The 18669-nt window shown below is 49.3% G+C and overlaps 1 protein-coding gene across 1 annotated transcript in view; it reads left to right on the forward strand.

The window, feature by feature from the left end:
- PREX1 (phosphatidylinositol-3,4,5-trisphosphate dependent Rac exchange factor 1) overlaps nucleotides 1-18669 on the forward strand; it is a gene marked incomplete at its 5' end in the record, with an annotated part of 175399 nt that overhangs the window by 108176 nt on the left and 48554 nt on the right. The window contains 4 exons of the mRNA XM_081096665.1: nucleotides 3324-3457; nucleotides 9863-9981; nucleotides 11607-11756; nucleotides 13809-13956. Of these exons, the coding sequence (XP_080952791.1) occupies nucleotides 3324-3457; nucleotides 9863-9981; nucleotides 11607-11756; nucleotides 13809-13956 (551 nt within the window). The remainder of the gene's footprint in view (nucleotides 1-3323; nucleotides 3458-9862; nucleotides 9982-11606; nucleotides 11757-13808; nucleotides 13957-18669) is intronic.

The raw sequence follows: 18669 nt of genomic DNA on the forward strand, positions 1-18669 counted from the left end.
GACTCTGTGGACACAATTATCCTCTGAATCATCTGCCTTTGGGTTTCCTGGCACTTGGCTGTGTTTGGGATTTCTACTTCTTTTCCCTGTGTGGGGAAATCTCACATGTGACTCTGTATCGCTAAGGGGCGGAGGGTTTGGCTGCAGAGAGGAGAGGGATCGGTGTTCAGTGAAGATGTGGGGATTGTGGGCCCCCTCTGTGTGGAGGGATTCCGCTGCCTCAGCTTCCTCATCTGGATTATGCTTGCCATGTCCCCCACCCTCCTTCCCCTTGGCCTTCCTGCCTGGCCGAGACTGGAGAAGAACTCAGTCTTGGGGTTGGGATGTGATTGGCCAAGATCAGATCCAGCTGCTTGACATTTGGAAGGCAGGAGCCGGATGGAGGCCACCTTGTGCTGTCTTGCAGCAAAGCACAGCCTCGGCCGTGTTTGACTTTCTGTGGTGGCATGCGCAGAGGGCCCGGCTCCAGCTTCCCGGTGTCGGCAGGCAGGGCAGGGGCCTTTTTGTTGGTGGTGGCAGGACAGGATGGCTTTGCAGCGGACAGTGGAGGCAGCGGCTGTTGAGGGCCAGCTGTCAGATTGGCGTTTTCCTGGAGTATCAGCTCAGGCAGTTGCTGTCCTGACTTCCCCTTTTCCCAGGAGGGCAAAGGCTGTGGCCCCTGGAGGGGCCTTGTTCTCGGTTTGCTGGGAGCCCCGGCCTAAATTCCTACCCCTTCTAGGCCCTCATTGATTGGGGAAGCCCTCCATTTCTTTCTGCCTAAAATGCATAGCTTGGTTTCTGTTTCCTACAACTGAAAATCGCCTGATCATCAGTGTGTCGGTCAGGATGTGTTCCACAAGGACTCTTGTTTCAGCCTCATGATGTCAGAGCTCCGATCTGGTCTCTTGTCATCCTGTTGGCCTTCTTCTCATGGTTCCAGGATGGCAGCAGCTTCAGGCAGTGAGAGCGACTCCTCTCTCGGGGAGGAAAACCTTTCCCAGAAGCCCTAGAGGCACTTCCCTCTCATTTTATTGGCCGGAAGTGAGTTACATGGCCACTTTACACACATGTGCTCACATAGGGAGCAAATATTGTTGACATATTTAAGCGCCTGTCTCTTTGGACTTTGAGCTTCCTGGCAGCCAAAGTGAAAAGAACAGGGCATATAAGTTACTGAACATTTATTGTCAAAAAAGGAAGACATAGACCAGTTCTTCTGGGAGACAGATAATTTCCTGGAAACCAGCTGGAAAAGAAATTTCTCACATGGGCCCCTGTGGAGAGGGTATTGCACAAGCAATTTGGCAGCCAGAGCAGAAGTGATTTCCAGATGCCTTCTTCTGGTAAGAGCCCAGGGAAATAGGAATTAAGGGTTTTGGGGACCCCCTTTGTCCTAGAAAAATTTACAGTTTGAGCATGGCCCTTATTTTGATCACTACAGTAGGAAATAAAGTGACCCTGAATAAGAATTGCAGGCAATTACTGAGCACCTGTTATATATTTCCAACTTTAGAAGGGAGGTGTTGTTATTCCCATTTTACAGATAAGGAAACGGAGGCACGGGGACTTGGTTTTGAAGCTCAGCATTATAACCTGCAGAGTTCCTTGCCTCAGGCTCGTTTGTCCTGCTCTCTTGGTCTTATTTCCCCCTACTTGTCTAATTTTAGTAATAATATCCCTGAAGTTATCTTCTGGTGTCATTTGGAGGATAAAGTGAAGTGTGGAATATGAATGTTCTTTGGAGAATGTGAAAGGTTTTCTGTGCAGTAGGACGGTTTTTAAATGTAGTTTCATCCTCAAGGTGACTTGTGGAAATAATATGTTTTAGCTAGAAAAAAATAATGTTTGCCAGCGAGGCTACTTGCCTGGGCTTCATGCCATCAGTAGTTACAATCTCAGGGGACATGACGAGTTAAGGTGTCGTTCACGGCGAATGATAGCGATGGCCAGTCCTTATTTCTGATGCTCTTCCTGATCGTTTCTAATCCTTTTGCTTGACCTGTTGCCAATCTGATTAGGTGGTTGTTGCCTCTCTCGGAACATGGCTGACAAGGGCTTGCTTTGGGAGGAGGGGAGTCTTCTCCGGGCCGCGCTCTTGCTGTGTGCTTGGGCTTGCAGCATTAGTTTGATATCTGATCTGTGGTTTTATGGGGCCTGATCCTTCGTAAGCCACTTGTCCTTTTTAGTTGGGAGGCTGGTTTAGTTCAAACCAGATAAGTTAATCCATAAATCCATTTTGCTGAGCACAAGGACACGGCAGTGTGTTGCAATACTGTGGAAGTGAGTGGGCGAGCCAGCCTCCTCTGTGTGGAGGGATTCCTTTGCCTCAGTTTCCTCCTCTGGGAAGTCTGGATAGTGGCAGTACCCCTGGAGACACCTGGGGATTAGGGAGTGAGGCATGCAGAGCACTCAGAACGGCGCTCTCTTCCCTGGCTCAGCGCAAATGCTCAATAGGAGGAGCCGTGGCAGCAAAGCAGGATTTCTTTCTTAGATGTTTTAGATGAACAAGCATCATGCAGCTTGGCTAGAGCTCACACCCAGCGTGGGCTGACCCAGGGGACACTCCAGATGCAAGCCCCACAGACTGTCGTAATAAAAAGAAATGTATCAGAGAGAAACAGGGCACACTCCTCTTGCTGGCTCTGGGAGCCCTGGTTTAAGAGCCCATCGACTGCTCACCCATGAGGGAACAGAGGAAACAGAAATAAAAAGACCATGAATAGAAGTTCTGATGTGTTCTTTCCACCCTGCCTAGGCTGCCTGTGCTCCTGGGAACACGTGGTCTCTTCCCTTCTGAGACCCCTGCTCTTGACCAGTGATTGCACACAAACACCTTTGAGGTTGCCTTCTAAGAGGCAGCCCAGGGTAGCAGAGATAGTGGACAGGGCAGAGGGGCCACCTGCCTGGGTCCAGGTCCCAGCTTGCTCACTCACTAGCTGTATGACCTTGAACAGGTGGCATTCTTGTGGGGGAGATGGAATAACAAGTCAAGACATAAATAAATTAGGAAGAAGGCGTAGGTAATAAGCCCCCCAAAACAAAACAAAACTAGATGCTGACCAGGGCTGTCTGACTGAGTGAGTCCTTTCATCTCCCTGAGCCCCAAGTCCCACGTCTGTGAATGGTCACCTCCGTATGCCCGTCCCAGCGTTGTCCTGGCTCGCTCAGCAGATGGAAGCCATTGATCATGTTGTATTGGTTTCCTGTCCACTGACAGATTGCAGTGCATTTAGATTTTGGGGTGAGGGAGGCAGTGGTAGGTCCTGTCTCTGGGAGGGAAGAGGGTATCCCCAAGTGTTCTGGACTTGCCAGCTCATTCACTGTGCCCCTTGTCACTCTCGCAGGGGTCCAACCTCACGGACATCTGCACCCAGCTCCTCCTGCAAGGGACTTTGTTAAAAATCTCCGCAGGCAACATCCAGGAGAGGGCCTTCTTCCTCTTTGACAACCTCCTTGTCTATTGCAAGCGGAAATCCAGGTGAGTTGCTGGGGGCAGGGCTGCCCAGGTGGGCCAGGCGGCTGGGATTGGGTTGAACCCTGACAGTTTCTCATGGTGACAACATCCCTCTCTGCACCTCCTTTTCTCTTCTGAGTTGTGGGGTTTGTTCTAGATCAGCACTGTCCATAGAAATGTAATGTTTGAGCCATATAGGTTATTTAAAACTTAATGTGGTTATTTGAAACTAGAGGCCCGGTGCACAAAATTCGTGCGGGGGGGGGGGAGGGGGTCCCCTCAGCCCAGCCTGCACCCTCTCCAATCCAGGGCCCCTAAGGGGATGTCCGACTGCCAGTTTAGGCCTGATCCTGGGGATCGGGCCTAAACTGGCAGTCGGACATCCCTCTCACAATCCTGGACCACTGTCTCCAAACCACTCACCTGCCTGCCAGCCTGATCACCCCTAATTGCCTTTGCCTGCCAGCCTGATTGCTCCCAACTGCTCCCCCCACTCTGCCGGCCTGGTTACCCCCAACTACCCCACCCCCCACCCCCCAGCCGACCTAGTTGCCCCACGCATCCTGCTGTTTGGTTGTTTGGTCGGCCCTCACTGCCCCCCTGCCAGCCTGGTCGCCCCACGCAGCTGGCTGCTCGGTCGTTTGGTCGGCCCTCACTAACCCCCCTGCCAGCCTGGTTGCCCCACATAGCCTGTTCGGTAGTCTGTTTGGTTGCGATGGTTGCTGAGGTTTTTATATAGATAGATAGCCACATTACGTGAAAGGAAACCAGTGAGATGAATTTAAATAAAAATATTTGTTTATCCCATTATATCCCCAAATAGTATCATTTTAACATAATAAATTAAAAATAAATTATTATAGAGATGTCTTGTATTCTTTTAAAAATTTTACACTGAATCTTTCAAGTGTGGAATGTATAGGTTGGGGCAAGATTAGATTTACAGTTGTGAGTACATGAAACAGTTTATTCTTGTGTTATTATTTATTAATTATTGTATTATTTTCCATACAAACAACTGTAAACTTACTTTTGCCCAATCCTGTATGTTACACTTACTACACATCTCAATTTGTAGTCAAATTTAAAAAAAATTTTTAAAAATATGTTTTTATTGCCGAAACTGGTTTGGCTCAGTGGATAGAGCGTCGGCCTGCGGACTGAAAGGTCCCAGGTTCGATTCCGGTCAAGGGCATGTACCTGGGTTGCGGGCACATCCCCAGTAGGAGATGTGCAGGAGGCAGCTGATCGATGTCTCTCTCTCATCGATGTTTCTAACTCTCTCTCTCCCTTCCTCTCTGTAAAAAATCAATAAAATATATTTAAAAAAAATGTATGTTTTTATTGATTTTTAGAGAGAGAGGAAGGGAGAGGGATAGAAATAGAAACATCGAGGAGAGAGAAACATGATTAATTGGCTGCCTCCTGCATGCCCCTTACTGGGGATTAGCCCACAACCTGGTCATGTGTCCTGACGGGAGTTGAGCCGGTGACCTCTTGGTTCATGGGTCAGTGGTCAACCACTGAGCGACACCAGCCAGGCTACTAGCCACACTTTAAGTGTTCAGTAGCCACACGAGACTGTGGCTTCCATATTGGACTGTGTGGGTTGAGACACTCATGGAAGTTGGAAAGTGTCTTGTGACACCAGCATCCTGTGATTCTAAGATCCAAGACAGAGGGTTGGAGGGGAGAGGGCTCTTCTGTTCTTAGGCTTTGCAACAGAAAGGATAAGGACCACTGTCATCTTTGTATCTTTCACTGGAACTTCTTGCACTCTGTAGAGTCTAGGAGTGAATGCATGGGTGGATGAGTGGTAGATGCAGGTGTGAGTGAGGGGATGTATGGGCAAATGAGGAGGCATAGATGGGTAGTTGGAGGTTTGGGAGATGAATGAATGGTGTATGAAGGGAGGCAGGGAGGGAGAGATTGGATGGATGTATGAATTGATTTCTGAATAGATGAGTGAGTAGGTGAAGGAGTGAGTGGTTGAATGGTTGGAGGTGCAGGAGGTGGTGGGATGGAGGGATGGATAGAAGTTGGGGGAATGTATGGATGTTTGGGTAGATGGAGAAATGGATATGAAAACATGATGAGCTGGCAGAGGTATGTTTGAATGAATAGTGAATCGGGGCCTTATTATATAGTTTGTTGAGTCAAAAGGCTGATGAATGGATGGGAGGGTGGGTAGGTGATGGAGGTTTGGAGATTAGTGAGTAGATGACCAGTTAGATGTGTTGTTGATGGATGGATGGATGGATGGTAGTTGCTATGGTGGTTGAAGTTCGGTATGGATAATTAGATGACTGAGTGGATGGATGGATGGATGGATGGTTGATTGGATGATTGGAAAGGGAAAATTAGACAGATAGGTGGGGGCATGCTTGGATGGGTGGATGTGTGGATAGTGGACTGAGAGATTCCTGCCTTTTAGGTTTTTTGCTCAGCAGGTAGAGGACTGTCTCATTGTGACCCTTTTTGAATTGTGCTTCCTGTTACTATGTCTTGGGTAACTTTCCAGAGGCTTCACTTCTGTAGTGAAAGCGAAGGCTGAGTGCGGTTCACTCTGGGCCCTGCTGTCAGCATTCCCTCCAGCCCCTTTCTGGTCTGGGCACGTCACTTACTGTCTGAGCCTCATTTTCCCTGTCTGTTTCTGCTGCCACCTGAGGGTGTGGGCAGGAGCCTTCCCATAGGTTGAATAATGGGCGTTCCATGCACATGTGTGGGCTTCTCATTGTCTTCCTCTTCCAGCCTGACCTCTCTGAGCCTGTTTTCTCTTCTGTAAAATAGGGATGATAAGCCTCTCCTTACAGTGGTGTTTGGTTAAGAGCCCAGCTCCTTATAATTGAAACCCTGTCCAGTAATTTCTCTAGATTTGTGACTTTGCCTCAGTTTTCTCATCTGTAAAATAGGGTGAACAGGTACCCCAGAGTCTTTGTGAAGAATGAATGTGTTAAGTATGCCTGGCACATAGAAAGTGTGCAAAGTAAGGGGTAGCTGCTCTTACTGCTGCTGTTAACGTACCTCTGCACACGTTGAGTTCCTGTTCAGTGCCATCCCATAGCACCTGGTACATAGTAGGTCCTTCAACCACAGGCCCCTTCCCCTCTGCCCTTTCCTCCCTATTCTGGGGCTTGGTCCTTCTCCTTAGAGGTCTTAGTTTCCCTCTTTCACCATCTAGCAGTGGCTGGGTCAGCATGTTTTCCCATTTGATATTTTATGCCTGTCCACTGGGTTAGGTGTATTTGTGTCTGTTTCATGTCCTCCTGTCCCTCCATCCTTGTCCCCATCTCCTTCCTCCTTGCTTTCTGCCTGTTCTCACTGGGGCCATCTTGAGAGCCTTTCTTTGGCAGCGCCAAGGCCATTGCCAGCTTCCACCCCCGCCTTCCCTGCTGCCTGGCTTGGGCTGTCTGTAACAGGAACTTTTTCCAGAAAACACAATGTTTCTTCAGGCCTCTGACCTGCTCCCAGCTTTGGCTGAGTTTGCTGAGTTAGCCTCAGCTACCCCAGTGCGGGCCCATCCTTCATGGTGTGGCCATACCTGTCTGAGTGAGAGCAGCTGGTCCTGATCTTACTGACTCCCAGTGGGCCTTCTCCGGCTGCCCTTTGGCCGCCACGAGCTCTTCGAAGGCCATTTCCTTCTCAGTTCTGTGAGTGAGCCTGGCTGGTGGAGGGAGAAGGCACATCTGTCTCCCGAGAGGACCTGGCAGGTGGCCAGGTTCCTGCCTCGGGATTGGGAGCCAGAGGACTGGGCTGTGAGAGGTCCCAGAGGGACTGGGCAGTGGTGGATGGAACAACTGGCCCGACTGTGATGTGGTCACAGGAAATGCCTGACGTAGCTAGGTGTCTGCCGACTGTTTTGTCTTTGCCTGGGTCACGCAGGGCACCGCCCGTCCGGGACGTGGGTCGGGGAAGGTCTCTGACTCAGTGTTTCTGGTCTAATTCAAAAGTAGAGGCTCCTTGGATGTCAGAGTAGAAGGGCATGTTTTAAAGCCTACCTCCCCATTCTTCAGAGGGAAACAGAGTCAGAAGAGCTAAGTCTCATATCTCAACTCTCTGCCTAGCATCTTAGAGAAGGCAGCAGCAGGTAGTGGTTAAGGACCCAGAGGCCTGCCACTTACCCGCTGTGACCTTGGCTAAGTTATATCAGTTCTTTGTGCCTCTGTTTTCCTGTCTGTTAAATGGGGATAAAAGTTTCATAGGGTTGTTTTTATTGATTAAGTCAAATAAGACATGTAAAGTGGTTAGAATTAGCCGGGCACATGTCTGTAAAGTAGAAGAAATGTAAATCTTTACCTTCACTTGGTGTCTCCCACACGGCTCACAAATTAAGCCGTGCCTAAAACAAGACACTTTATCTCCATCACAACTCCTGCTCCCAGCCCTTTCCTCCTCTGGTTTCCTCCTTCCCAGTCAGTGGCACCACCACTTCCCCAGGAGCTCAGAATCTTAGGTGTCCATGATTCTGATCCGCTTCATCCCCACACCCACTTCATCAGTAAGTCCTTTGCATTCTGGCCAGAACCTCGGTGTAATTCCCACAGAAATTCCAGGAGGAAGGTTGTGTGTGTGTGTGTATGTAAACGATTGTAAAATTTACATGGAAACACAAAAGCGGACAGTTTTGGAGAAGGACCAAGCTGGAGGACATGTATTACTGACACCAGGCTACTGTAAAGCTGTAGTAATCCAGATGTGGTCTTGGGCTCAGGCTGGGTGGCTCAGTTGGTTGGAGCACTTTGCAAAAGTTAATTGAGCCATATACTACTTTGGGCATTTTTTTTTTCCTGTATGGATATTAATTTAAGAAACAGTTTATAAAAATATGTGTATACACATACACACACACACACACACACACACACACACACACGTGCACACAAACCATCTCCTATTCTGGTTCTTCCTGATTTCCATTGGCCCATCCCTAGTCCTTATCCACAGACAACCAGAGGGAGTCCTTTAAAACTTAAATGAGATCATGTTACTCTGGTCCGACCCTGCCTGGCTCCCATCTCAGGCCACAGGAGAAGCCCATGTCACCACTGCCCACAGGGTCCTTCAGGGTCTGGCCCGTGTGGCCACTCTGACCCAGTTCCCCACACTCCCCTCACCCACCCAGCTCTAGCCATACTGGCCTCCTCGCTGGTTCTTGCAACATGGCAGGCCATGGCGCCTGTGCCCTCTGGAATGTGCCTCCCCAGATACCCTCCCAGTTTCCTCCCTCACCTTCCCTAGGCCTTTGGTCCAGTGCCACCTCTTCAGTGAGGCCTTCCCTGGCCCTTTTCCCCGCCCCAGTTAATCACAGCCTCACCCTCCCTATCCATCCTTTTGTTTTATTATTATTTTTTACAACCTTTCTTATTTTTAAAACCTTAAATGTTTTATTTTAATTAAAAACACAAACATCACATTCGTTAAACATTCTTTTCATATAGTGCCAAGGCCTCTTCTTGGGGGTTAAGGATCCTCTTCACACAAAAGCAACTCACCTTTATCCCGTCTTTCTGAAACATTCAACTTAATTTTCAGAGAGAGAATTCTCTCTCCACAGGCCTGTGTCCTCAGCTTATGTAATATTTGGTTTACCGACTTACAGTGGCAGGTGCACATCAGGCAAATTGGCTTGGGGACAAACACAACTGACTCTCGGTGAGCATCGCCCACCTGGTGGAGACCACAAAGTGGCCTTCGAGCTCAGAGGGCTCGGTCTCTGCTTTATTTTAACCTCCACGTTGAGCACTTCTGACACAATGGGAGTGTGACTTCTTAGCTTCTGTCTGTGCCCCTCCTGGCATTGGAAGATTGAGTTCTCAGAGACATTGCTTTGTTCACTCCTGCAGCCCCAGCACCTGCAAGATTGTGCCTGGCACCCAGTAGGTGCTCTTAGTGCTTGCTGAAGGTGTGGGTGCATGACTGCCCTAGGTTGGTATTCTCCCACAGGAAGTGCAGGTCAGATGTTTTTTGAGTGACTAGATGCGCGAGCGGTAGAATTCACCTGAGGGAATGAATGAATGGTGGGTCGGTGGATGCAGATGACGGATGGATGGACTGCCTTCTCTCTTCCACTCCGGTCTTATTTCAGGAAGTTCCTGTTGGTTAGACACTTTTAGAGCCTCGGCCCATTTTCTAGCCAAGAAGAATGGGTTTCGATTGCTGCTTGTTAGTTTCTCGTCGAAGTCTCCTTTTAGCCGAAAAGTAGCTCTGTGAGGGCAGGAAGGCTAGCAGCCCATTTCCCAGGTGAGGAAACTGGGTAGGAGTCGGGAGTCACACAGCCACCAGCCGGAAGCCCGTGCTCCTGGCGGGGGCAGCACCCTCCCGTTCCTGTGCCTCTCCCTGTGCCTGCTCCTTCTCCCTCCGCTCTGTTGAAGACACTGGCGCTCCCCTGAGGTGGGGCATGGGGGATGCTGACTTCCCGCTGTCTTTCAGGGTCACCGGGAGCAAGAAATCCACCAAGAGGACCAAATCCATCAACGGCTCCCTCTACATCTTCAGGGGCCGAATCAACACTGAAGTCATGGAGGTGGAGAACGTGGAAGACGGGACAGGTAGGCCCCAACCCCAAGCCCTGCCTGAGCCCAGTCCCTCCCGCTCCATGACCCACTCTCTGTCTCAGTTAGTTTTTAAACATTTATTTGAACCGGAACCTACCTACACAAAATGCCTAAAACTCGTGCACATGAAATGAATACCTGGGTAGTCACCATTCAAGTTAACAAGTAAACACTGCCTGCCCCCTGAATGCCCCCTCCTCCTCACAGCACCTCCTTTCCCTCAGAAGTAACCACTTCTAAATTCTGTGATGGTCATTTTCTTGCTTTTTAAAAATATTTTTACCTCCTAAGTATTTTAATCACAATTTCTCTGTTTAAAATCTTACTTAAATGGTTATATTATAGCCCAGGCTGGTATATACAGTGGTTAGAGCACCAGCCCACATACCTAAGGGTTTTGGGCTCCATTCCTGGTCAAGTACATGTACCTGGGTTGCAGGTTTAATCCCCGGCCCTGGTCAGGGCACCTGTGGGAGGCAACCAATCGATGTGTCTCTTTCACATCCATGTTTCTCTTTCTCTCTCTCCTTCTCCCTCCCCTCTAATCCCTCCCTCCCTTCCACTCTCTCTAAAAATCAATGGAAAAAATAACCTTGGGTGAGGATTAACAACAAAATAGTATATTATATATATATTTAATGATGTTACATATTTCTGTATATATATACTTATATTTAATTTTTAATTTAAGTTTTGATCCATTGGATTTTTAAAATTGGATTTATTGGCGTAACACTGGTTAACAAAATTGTACATGTTTCAGGTGCACAATTCCACAGCACATCATCTGTACACTGTATTGTCCTGAACACCATTCAATCTTTTGCATCTTGCTTTTTTCTCTCAACCCCATGTTGGTGAGATCCATCCGTGTTTCTGCATGTAGCTCTCTCTAGCTTGTTGGTTTCCATCGCTGTGTAATATTCCATTGCATGAATAGTCCAGTTTATCCATCCCTTTGATGATGGACATTTAGGTTGTTTCCGCTGTTGACTATTATGAACGGTGATGCTGTGAGTGTTCTCGTGTAAAGCTCTTGGTGTATGTGCCCTTAAGCTTGTCTAGGGCAGGGGTTCTTAACTGGCTTTGAGCCGCAGACCTCTTTGGCAGTCTCCTGAACCCTGTGGCCCCCTCCGCTGATTCAGGGTACAGGCAGTCCCTGAAGCAACTTCCCTGGATAACACCAGCCTGTTTTCACAGGGGTTTGCCAATCCCCACCCAGCAAGCAGCACGTGAGGGCCCACGACTCGGTGTTATCTGGCTTGTACCAGGGATCCGAGTAGCCCAAGGCCAGAATGAAATGGGCAGGGAGGCAGGGATGCATTCCTGGGCTCTGGGTTGGCATCTCCCTTTGAGTCACCTGCATTTGTGCCTGGACGGCAAGATCTTGAAGCCCCTGTCATTGAGGGTCTGCAGATCTTCCCTGCCTGCCAGAGAATAGCCAGGAGAAGGAGTGAGAATTAGAAGGCTGGAAAGTTCAGTTCTCAAATCCTGATCCTGCCCGTGCCCCTGGAGCCGCAGGGCTTGTCCTGTCAACTCACTCACAAGCGTGTGGTCGGGAATGTTCAGAGTTGTGTGGCCGAGTCTGCTCACCCACCTTTGCCTCCTGCCTTTGCCAGCGGATTATCACAGCCATGGCTACACTGTCACCAATGGCTGGAAGATCCACAACACGGCCAAGAACAAGTGGTTTGTCTGCATGGCCAAAACGGCGGAGGAGAAGCAGAAGTGGCTGGATGCCATCATCCGAGAGCGGGAGCAACGCGAGAGTGAGTTCTCTGGAGAGTGGTGGCTCTGGGGGGCTTCCCCGAGGCTAGTCACTTCTGCAGAGTGAGGCCTGTGCCTAGGGAAGGGGCAGGGAGGTCAGAGCTACTAGAAGCAGGACTCGGAAGGCGTAGGGAGCTTGGGGACCGTGTTGCACCTTGGTGGTATTTCAGATCACCCGAGGTCATCTGGGTTAGCCCACTAGGTAGATGGTGAAACAGGCCCAATGGAAGGGACTTGCCCAAGGTCATGTCGATACGGTTGATCATCCTTGGGTTTGTGACATCTTTCACCCTTGGGGTTTGGCGGCAAAGATGCTGTCGGCATGCCTTTCCTCCTCCACGGTTCTCTAACCTCCTCCTGGGGTTGTGTTAGAGAATCACCGAGTCTGCGTTGAGTCTGCGTTGGGGAAGCGGGTCCTTGAGAGTTGCCTCCTGCTGTGGTCATGCATCTCTGGGCTCAGGCACCTCTGAGGCAACTCCCACAGGAAGTGCGGGGCTGGCTGTGGTAGTTGGGTGAGGTTGGGGTGGGTAGTGGACGGTTGTGCAGTCCCTACCAGGCTTGGAAAAGCGAGACTTGGTGTGTTTGGGGCGCGTTACTTCAGTTACTGGACCTCAGTGATGTCGCCTGAGGCGTGGGGATAACAGTTCCTGCTTGGCAGTTTGACATGTGATCCTAAAATCTATCCTGACCTCCCACATGTGCTATAGACATCTCACACTCGCCATGTCTAATCAGAGCCCTTCATCTCCATCAGATCTTCTGCCCAAACCTGCTCATCCCATCAACTTCCCTATCTCTAGTAAGTGGCCCCTCCATTCTCTCACAAGCTCAGATTCAACTCTTGGTATCATCTTTGATTTCATCCTGCTCCCCAAATTCAGTAGATCAGATCCTTTTAATTCTGCCTTTTCACATATATGCCAGCTCCATCCATGTCTCTCCTGTCCCTACAAAGCACAAGTCACTGTCACCTCTCAAGAATATAGGCCCAACATGACTAGATCCATTGATTTTATTTTTTTCCTAAAGAAGCTAGACATCTGAATTTTAAGGTGGCATTTCTTTATTTTAAATATTGCATCAAAATTTATTAAAATGGCATTAGGCTAAATAAGCTACTGAAGTTGGCCCCCGGTTGTGACACCTGAAACTGATCAGGGCTGGATGTGTGGTCAGGACTGGGACAGAGTTCAGGGGTGTGGCCTGGCCTGGGTGTGGCAAATCAGGATCTTTGTGGTCAGAATCGAAGGTTGTGGTTAGTGCAGAGCATATGTGATCACAAGTGGGGTGTGGCTTGAGAGCGCCTTGGTTGTTAGAAACGGGGTATTGTCAAAACCCTGACCTTTCAAGGGTGGGGTTCATTGCTGTGGTCAGCAGTATGGATCTGGAGCAAAACTTTCTGGCTCTGAATTCTGCTTCTACCACTTCCAGTTGGGAAATCTCGTACAGAGAACTTGATTTCGCTGGGCCTCGTTTCTTCATCTGTGAAATAGGGAGAATGGTACTTGCTTGTAGGTTTCCTGAGGACCAAGTGGCATATAGTAGATGCTTATAGTGTTTCCTGTGATTGTTTGTCATTCCTATCATTGTCAGGAGCAGACAGGGTCCAAGTAGAAAATGTGGGTGGTGGTGGTAGTGGGGGGAAGCAGTGATCTGGGTCAGGCTCCTGTGTGTGTTGTATTTTCGAGAGAAATGGCCAAATAGCCATACCTGGCTGGAAGGAAGATCTCAGTAGGCTTTCCAATAACTTCTAAATTTGAAAACCTATCCTCAGGTTGAAGGCTTGCATAAGCTTAACTGCTACTTGCTCTGGGATTTTTTTGTCTGGGCCTCAGTTTTGCCATCTGCAAAATGGGTTTTTTTAGCCATCCTCTCCTACCGAGTTCTTTAGAGGAGCTGAGGACAGAGACCACAATGCAGTGAGTGCTCTATAGATGGCCACTGGCTGTGGCAGTAGTGGGGGCAGCTGGGGATAGCTTTCAGGAGCAGCAGGCCAGCCCCTCCACTCCTCAGTGCTGGTGCTGTCCCTGGTGCTGACCGTGCCTCCTCTGCAGGCCTGAAGCTGGGCATGGAGCGGGACGCCTATGTCATGATTGCGGAGAAGGGGGAGAAGCTTTACCACATGATGATGAACAAGAAGGTGAACCTGATCAAGGACCGCCGGAGAAAGCTGAGCACCGTCCCCAAGTGCTTCCTCGGCAAGTGAGTGGCCCGACCTTGGCCTCTGCTGGGTCCCTGGGTCTCAGCTGGAGGCTGGAGATGGGCAGACCACTGTACCCACCTGGTTTTCCCTCCCCACAGGAGCCCTCCTGGGCAGAGCTACCAAAGCACCCTGAATCCTTGTGCTTTGGAGGTCAAGAAGAATAGTGGGCCCCCATATCAGGTCTTTCAAGTATTTTTAACCATAACTCACTGCAAAACAAGTTTCCTGCTATGACCTGGTACACACATCCATGTAATACATGAATGAAGCTGAAGAGTCACAAAACTTACTGTGTTCGATGTACTCTGAGAATATCTGCTCTGTATTTCTGTTCTATTTCTTTCTATCCTGTCTTGTCCTATCCTACCTGATCCTATCCTACCCTTTCTGTTCTATTGAAGTCATTTCAAAAATAATCCTGAGCGAGACCTATGAAATTGATTTCACAAACGACTTAGTGGGTTGCCCACCATGGGTTGAAAAGTGCTGTTCTAGCATCAGGAAAGAGAAGCCACGATAGCTGTTTCAAGCACAGAGGTATTTGACACAGGGAATTGATGACGAAGGTGATGGAAGGTCTGGGAGAGCAAATGTAGGCTCTGTATCAGTCTGCTGGGGCTGCCGAGGCACAATGCCACAGACCGGGCAGCTTAAACAACAAATTTATTTTCTCACAGTGCTGGCGGCTGGAAGCCCGAGAACAAGGTGTCCACAGGGTTGGTGTCTGGGGAGGCCTCCCTTCCTGAGTTACATATGGGAGAGGAGGAGGGGGAGGGTGCTGTAAGCTTTTCAGTACTTAGGGCCTCTCATTTCTCTGTTTGGGAAATACATTATTTACTACTAATAGAACATTTTCCCCCGGTCCACATTTTATAACCAAGCAGCAAAGGGGTCAGAGCACAGGTGTGACCAGATTGGATCTTTTATTTGTATTTTTATTACTGTTTTATTGTTGACACTATTACAGATGTCCCCATTTTCCCCCACCTTTGCCCACCTCCATCCAGGCCCCCTCCCCTGCCCCCGGCCTTCACCACACTGTTGTCTGTGTCTGTGAGTTATGCAATATGTTCTTTGGCTAATCTCTTCTCCTTCTTTCATCCAGTCTCCCCTGCCTCCGTCCCCTTTGACCTCTGTCAGACTGCTCCATGTATCCCTGCATCTGTTTCTATTTTGTCAGTTTATTTTGTTCATAAGTGAGATCTCATGGTATTTGTCTTTCTCCGATTGGATTATTTCATAATTGGATTATTTAATAATCTCCAGGTCCATCCATGCTGTCACAAAGGAGGAGAGTTCCTTCTTTTTTACAGCCAAATAGTATTCCATTGTGTAAATGAGGGGTGGGGAACCTTTTTTCTGTCAAGGGCCATTTTGATATTTATAACATCATTTGCAGGCCATACAAAATTATCAACTTAAAAATTAGCCTGCTGTATGTGGTCAAACTTTGATTTAACTCACCCCTAATGCCTTGGCAGGGTCAGACCAAATAATTTCTCAGGCCTTATATGGCCTGCAGGCTGGACGTCCCCCACCCCTGGTGTAAATGCACCACAGCCTTTTTATCCACTCATCTGCTGTTGAGCACTTGGGCTATTTCCAGATCTTGGCTCTTGTGAATAATGCTGCTTTGAACATAGGGGTGCAGATAGTCTTCTGATTGGTGCTTCGGGATTCTTAGGATATATTCTGAGATGTCTGACTTTGGATTGGATCTTAAACCCAGGTTTCATTCACCTGGGGTGGGGGCATTCACCTGGGGATTGGGAGAGGCAGAAGAAATGGTCAGGCTCTTTTCAGACCTACTGTGTGCGAAACACAGTGGTCAACACTCTGGAGAGGGCAGAGGAATGCCGAGGGCAACCTCACGAATCTGTGCCCCAAATGGGGGGAGAAATTTGCTTGTGAGCAGGGACTTGACTTAGAATTTATTCACTTATATCTCACCTGCTTCCCAAAAGCTTTTGAAGAGTAAAAGCCACTGTGTTATTATGTTAATGCCACAGACCAGGAGAGAGGTGACTTGGATGAGGGCAGTCACAGCAGAGAGGGGGGAAAATGGTTGCATTCTGGTCATGTTGAAGGTGACCACATTTGCTGATGGGGTGAGAGCAAAGATAGTTAAGGACTGACAGGAAAGTTGGAGTTGCTGCTTGCTGAGAGGGGAAGGAGATGGAGGGAGGCGCAGGTTTCAGGGGGTGGGAGTAGAGCTCAGAGGCTATTTGGACGGTTGCACTGAGACTAGTAGACACCTGGATGGAGATGTGACTTATTAGTTGGATATAGAATCTTGACTTGGGAAGAAAAGTCTGGGTTGGAGACCTGCGTGCAGGAGATGTGGGCATTTAGATGGTCTTTGGAGCCATAGAGACGGAATGAGATCTGAAGAGGAGGTGGAGAGGCAGGGACTAGGTTTGGGGGGCTGATGGCCTTTGGGGGAAGGACCAGCAGAGGAGTCAGGGAGGGGCAGGGAGAGAAGAGGGAGGCACTCAGGGCGAGTGTGGTGCTCGGAAGCCGGGTGAATAAAGACGCAGCGACAGTGGGAGACAGAAGCTTAGGTTTGGACGTGGTAGGTTGAAATGCCTGGTACACATTCAGTATTGATGTTGGATGGGCTGTCAGAGACCGACTGTGGAGCTGGGTATGGTCATGGGCCAAAGCTTGTGGTTGGCAGGGCAGCAAGGAGGAGATTTGGGGGGTGGCTGGGCCCCTGAGGGGTGACCAGGATGCCCTGGATTTGGGCCGCCCTTTTGCCCTCAAGGGTCAGCCACCCCAGCTAAGCTCTCTGGGTGGAGAGGATATGGGGTGCCAGACCTGCAGGCTGTGGGAAGTGGGGAAGGGACAGCCTGGCTGGTCTCCATCAGCTAATCCCTAATCCCTGGGCAGAAAGGATGTTTTTCTCTCCGGAGGGGCCTTCCTCCTCCCTCGTCCCCCAGGGTCAGAGGACTCCCCACCTCCTGCCAGACCCCTCCAAGAGCATAGTCCGCCGGATGGGATAACCTGTCTGTGATTAGAGCTTCAGGGGAGTGTTCTGTCTCCTCAGGAAGGATTAAGGAGATTTCTTTTACTGCCCATTGGAAACGGGGCCAGAATTGAAGCTCGTTGTGTAATCACTGGGTCCTAAGGACCTGTTGTCCTGCAGGAGATTGCTCTGTAAAACTCCTCTCCCCGACGGCTTTGCTCTGCACCCAGCCCGGAGCTGTGATCTCCTCCTTCCCTGCTGGGGCTCAGCTCCCCAGCCTTCTCCCCCAGGAGTACCCTGGCCCCTCGGGTGGAAGGAACCAGCAGCCACAGGGGCGTCGTAATTGAGCCTTTCTCTGCTCCAGGAGCTGGGATGTGGCCATGCCTTTAACCCTCATACAACACGGTGAGGCAGGTTACTGCCATTATCCCCATTTTAAGGGTGAGGAAACTGAGGCACAGAGAGGGAAAAGGTCTTGCCCAAGATCACAGGTGGGGACCTGGGATGTGAATCCAGGACTTTCTCCCATAACATTCTGCTGCATTGATCCATTTTTATCTCTATTCAGCACATTTCATTTTTACTTGATAGTTACTTTCTCTCCATTTGTCTCTACCACTAGACAGGGAACTCCATGAATACAGAAAGTGTCTGATTTATCTTTATAACCTTCAAGGGTTGGGCTTTGAGTCAGACTTGGACTCAAGTCCTGGAGCTCCCACTCCAGGACTTTGGGCAAGTTTCTTAACTTCTCTGAGTCCAGTAAATGATTGATTAATGAGCGAGAATAAAATATGCCTGATAAGATTGTTGGAGAATACAGTGAGAAGATGTGAGTGACATGCTGAGCACAGTGCTGGCAAGAGTGATAGAAATGTGTATTGGGCTTAAAGAGTGGCCTGTTTTTTATTTTATTTTTTTCTTTATTGATTAAGGTATTACATATGTGTCCTTAACTGCCCCCCCCCCACTACCCCCCCCTCCCCCACTCAAGCCCTCATCCCCCTGGTGTCTGTGTCCATTGGTCAGGCTTATATGCATGCATACAGGTCCTTTGGCTGATCTCTCCCCCTTACCCCTGCCCTCCCCTACCTTCCCTCAGGTTTGATGGTCTGATCGATGCAGGAATGGCCTGTGTTTGCCAAACTCAGAGACAAAACTCACAGATAGCACATGACAAAAACCAAGGAATAAAATCTGTATGTTACTCTGGAAGCATCATGGGAGGATCATGGCATTTGTCCTCTGGGGTCCCCAGATTAGTTGGGGAGACAGAATCTATTATTCATTCATTCATGCGATTCATTCAGTGTTTACTATGTGCCAGCTGTGGACAGGACAGACGAGATCTCTGACCTCATGGCGATAACCAGCCGATCGGGGAATCAGCAAGTAGACAATAGACAAATACAAATAAAAACAAAGAAGGGAATTTCAGAGTTGAAGATGCTGTAAGGAGGTGAGTAGGTTGGTATAAGGAGACAAGGGAATGGGGTGCTATTTCAACAGCTTGGTCAGGAAAAGCCTCTCTGGGAGGTGACATTTTAACCAAGGTCTGCAGAACAAGCAAGAGCCAGCTGTGAAAATATCGGGGCGGGAACAGCAGGTACAGAAGCTCCGAGGTGGAATGAGCCTCAAGTAAGCAATTGAGGTACAGCAAGGAGGTCAGTGTGGCTGAAGGGAGTGAGTGGGAGAGGTGGGGAGACAATAGCCCAGGGGTTGACGGGCCAGATCAGGCAGGTAAGGG

Source organism: Myotis nattereri (assembly GCF_964212035.1).
Source record: "Myotis nattereri genome assembly, chromosome: 8".
In the NCBI taxonomy this organism is placed as follows: Eukaryota; Metazoa; Chordata; class Mammalia; order Chiroptera; family Vespertilionidae; genus Myotis; species Myotis nattereri.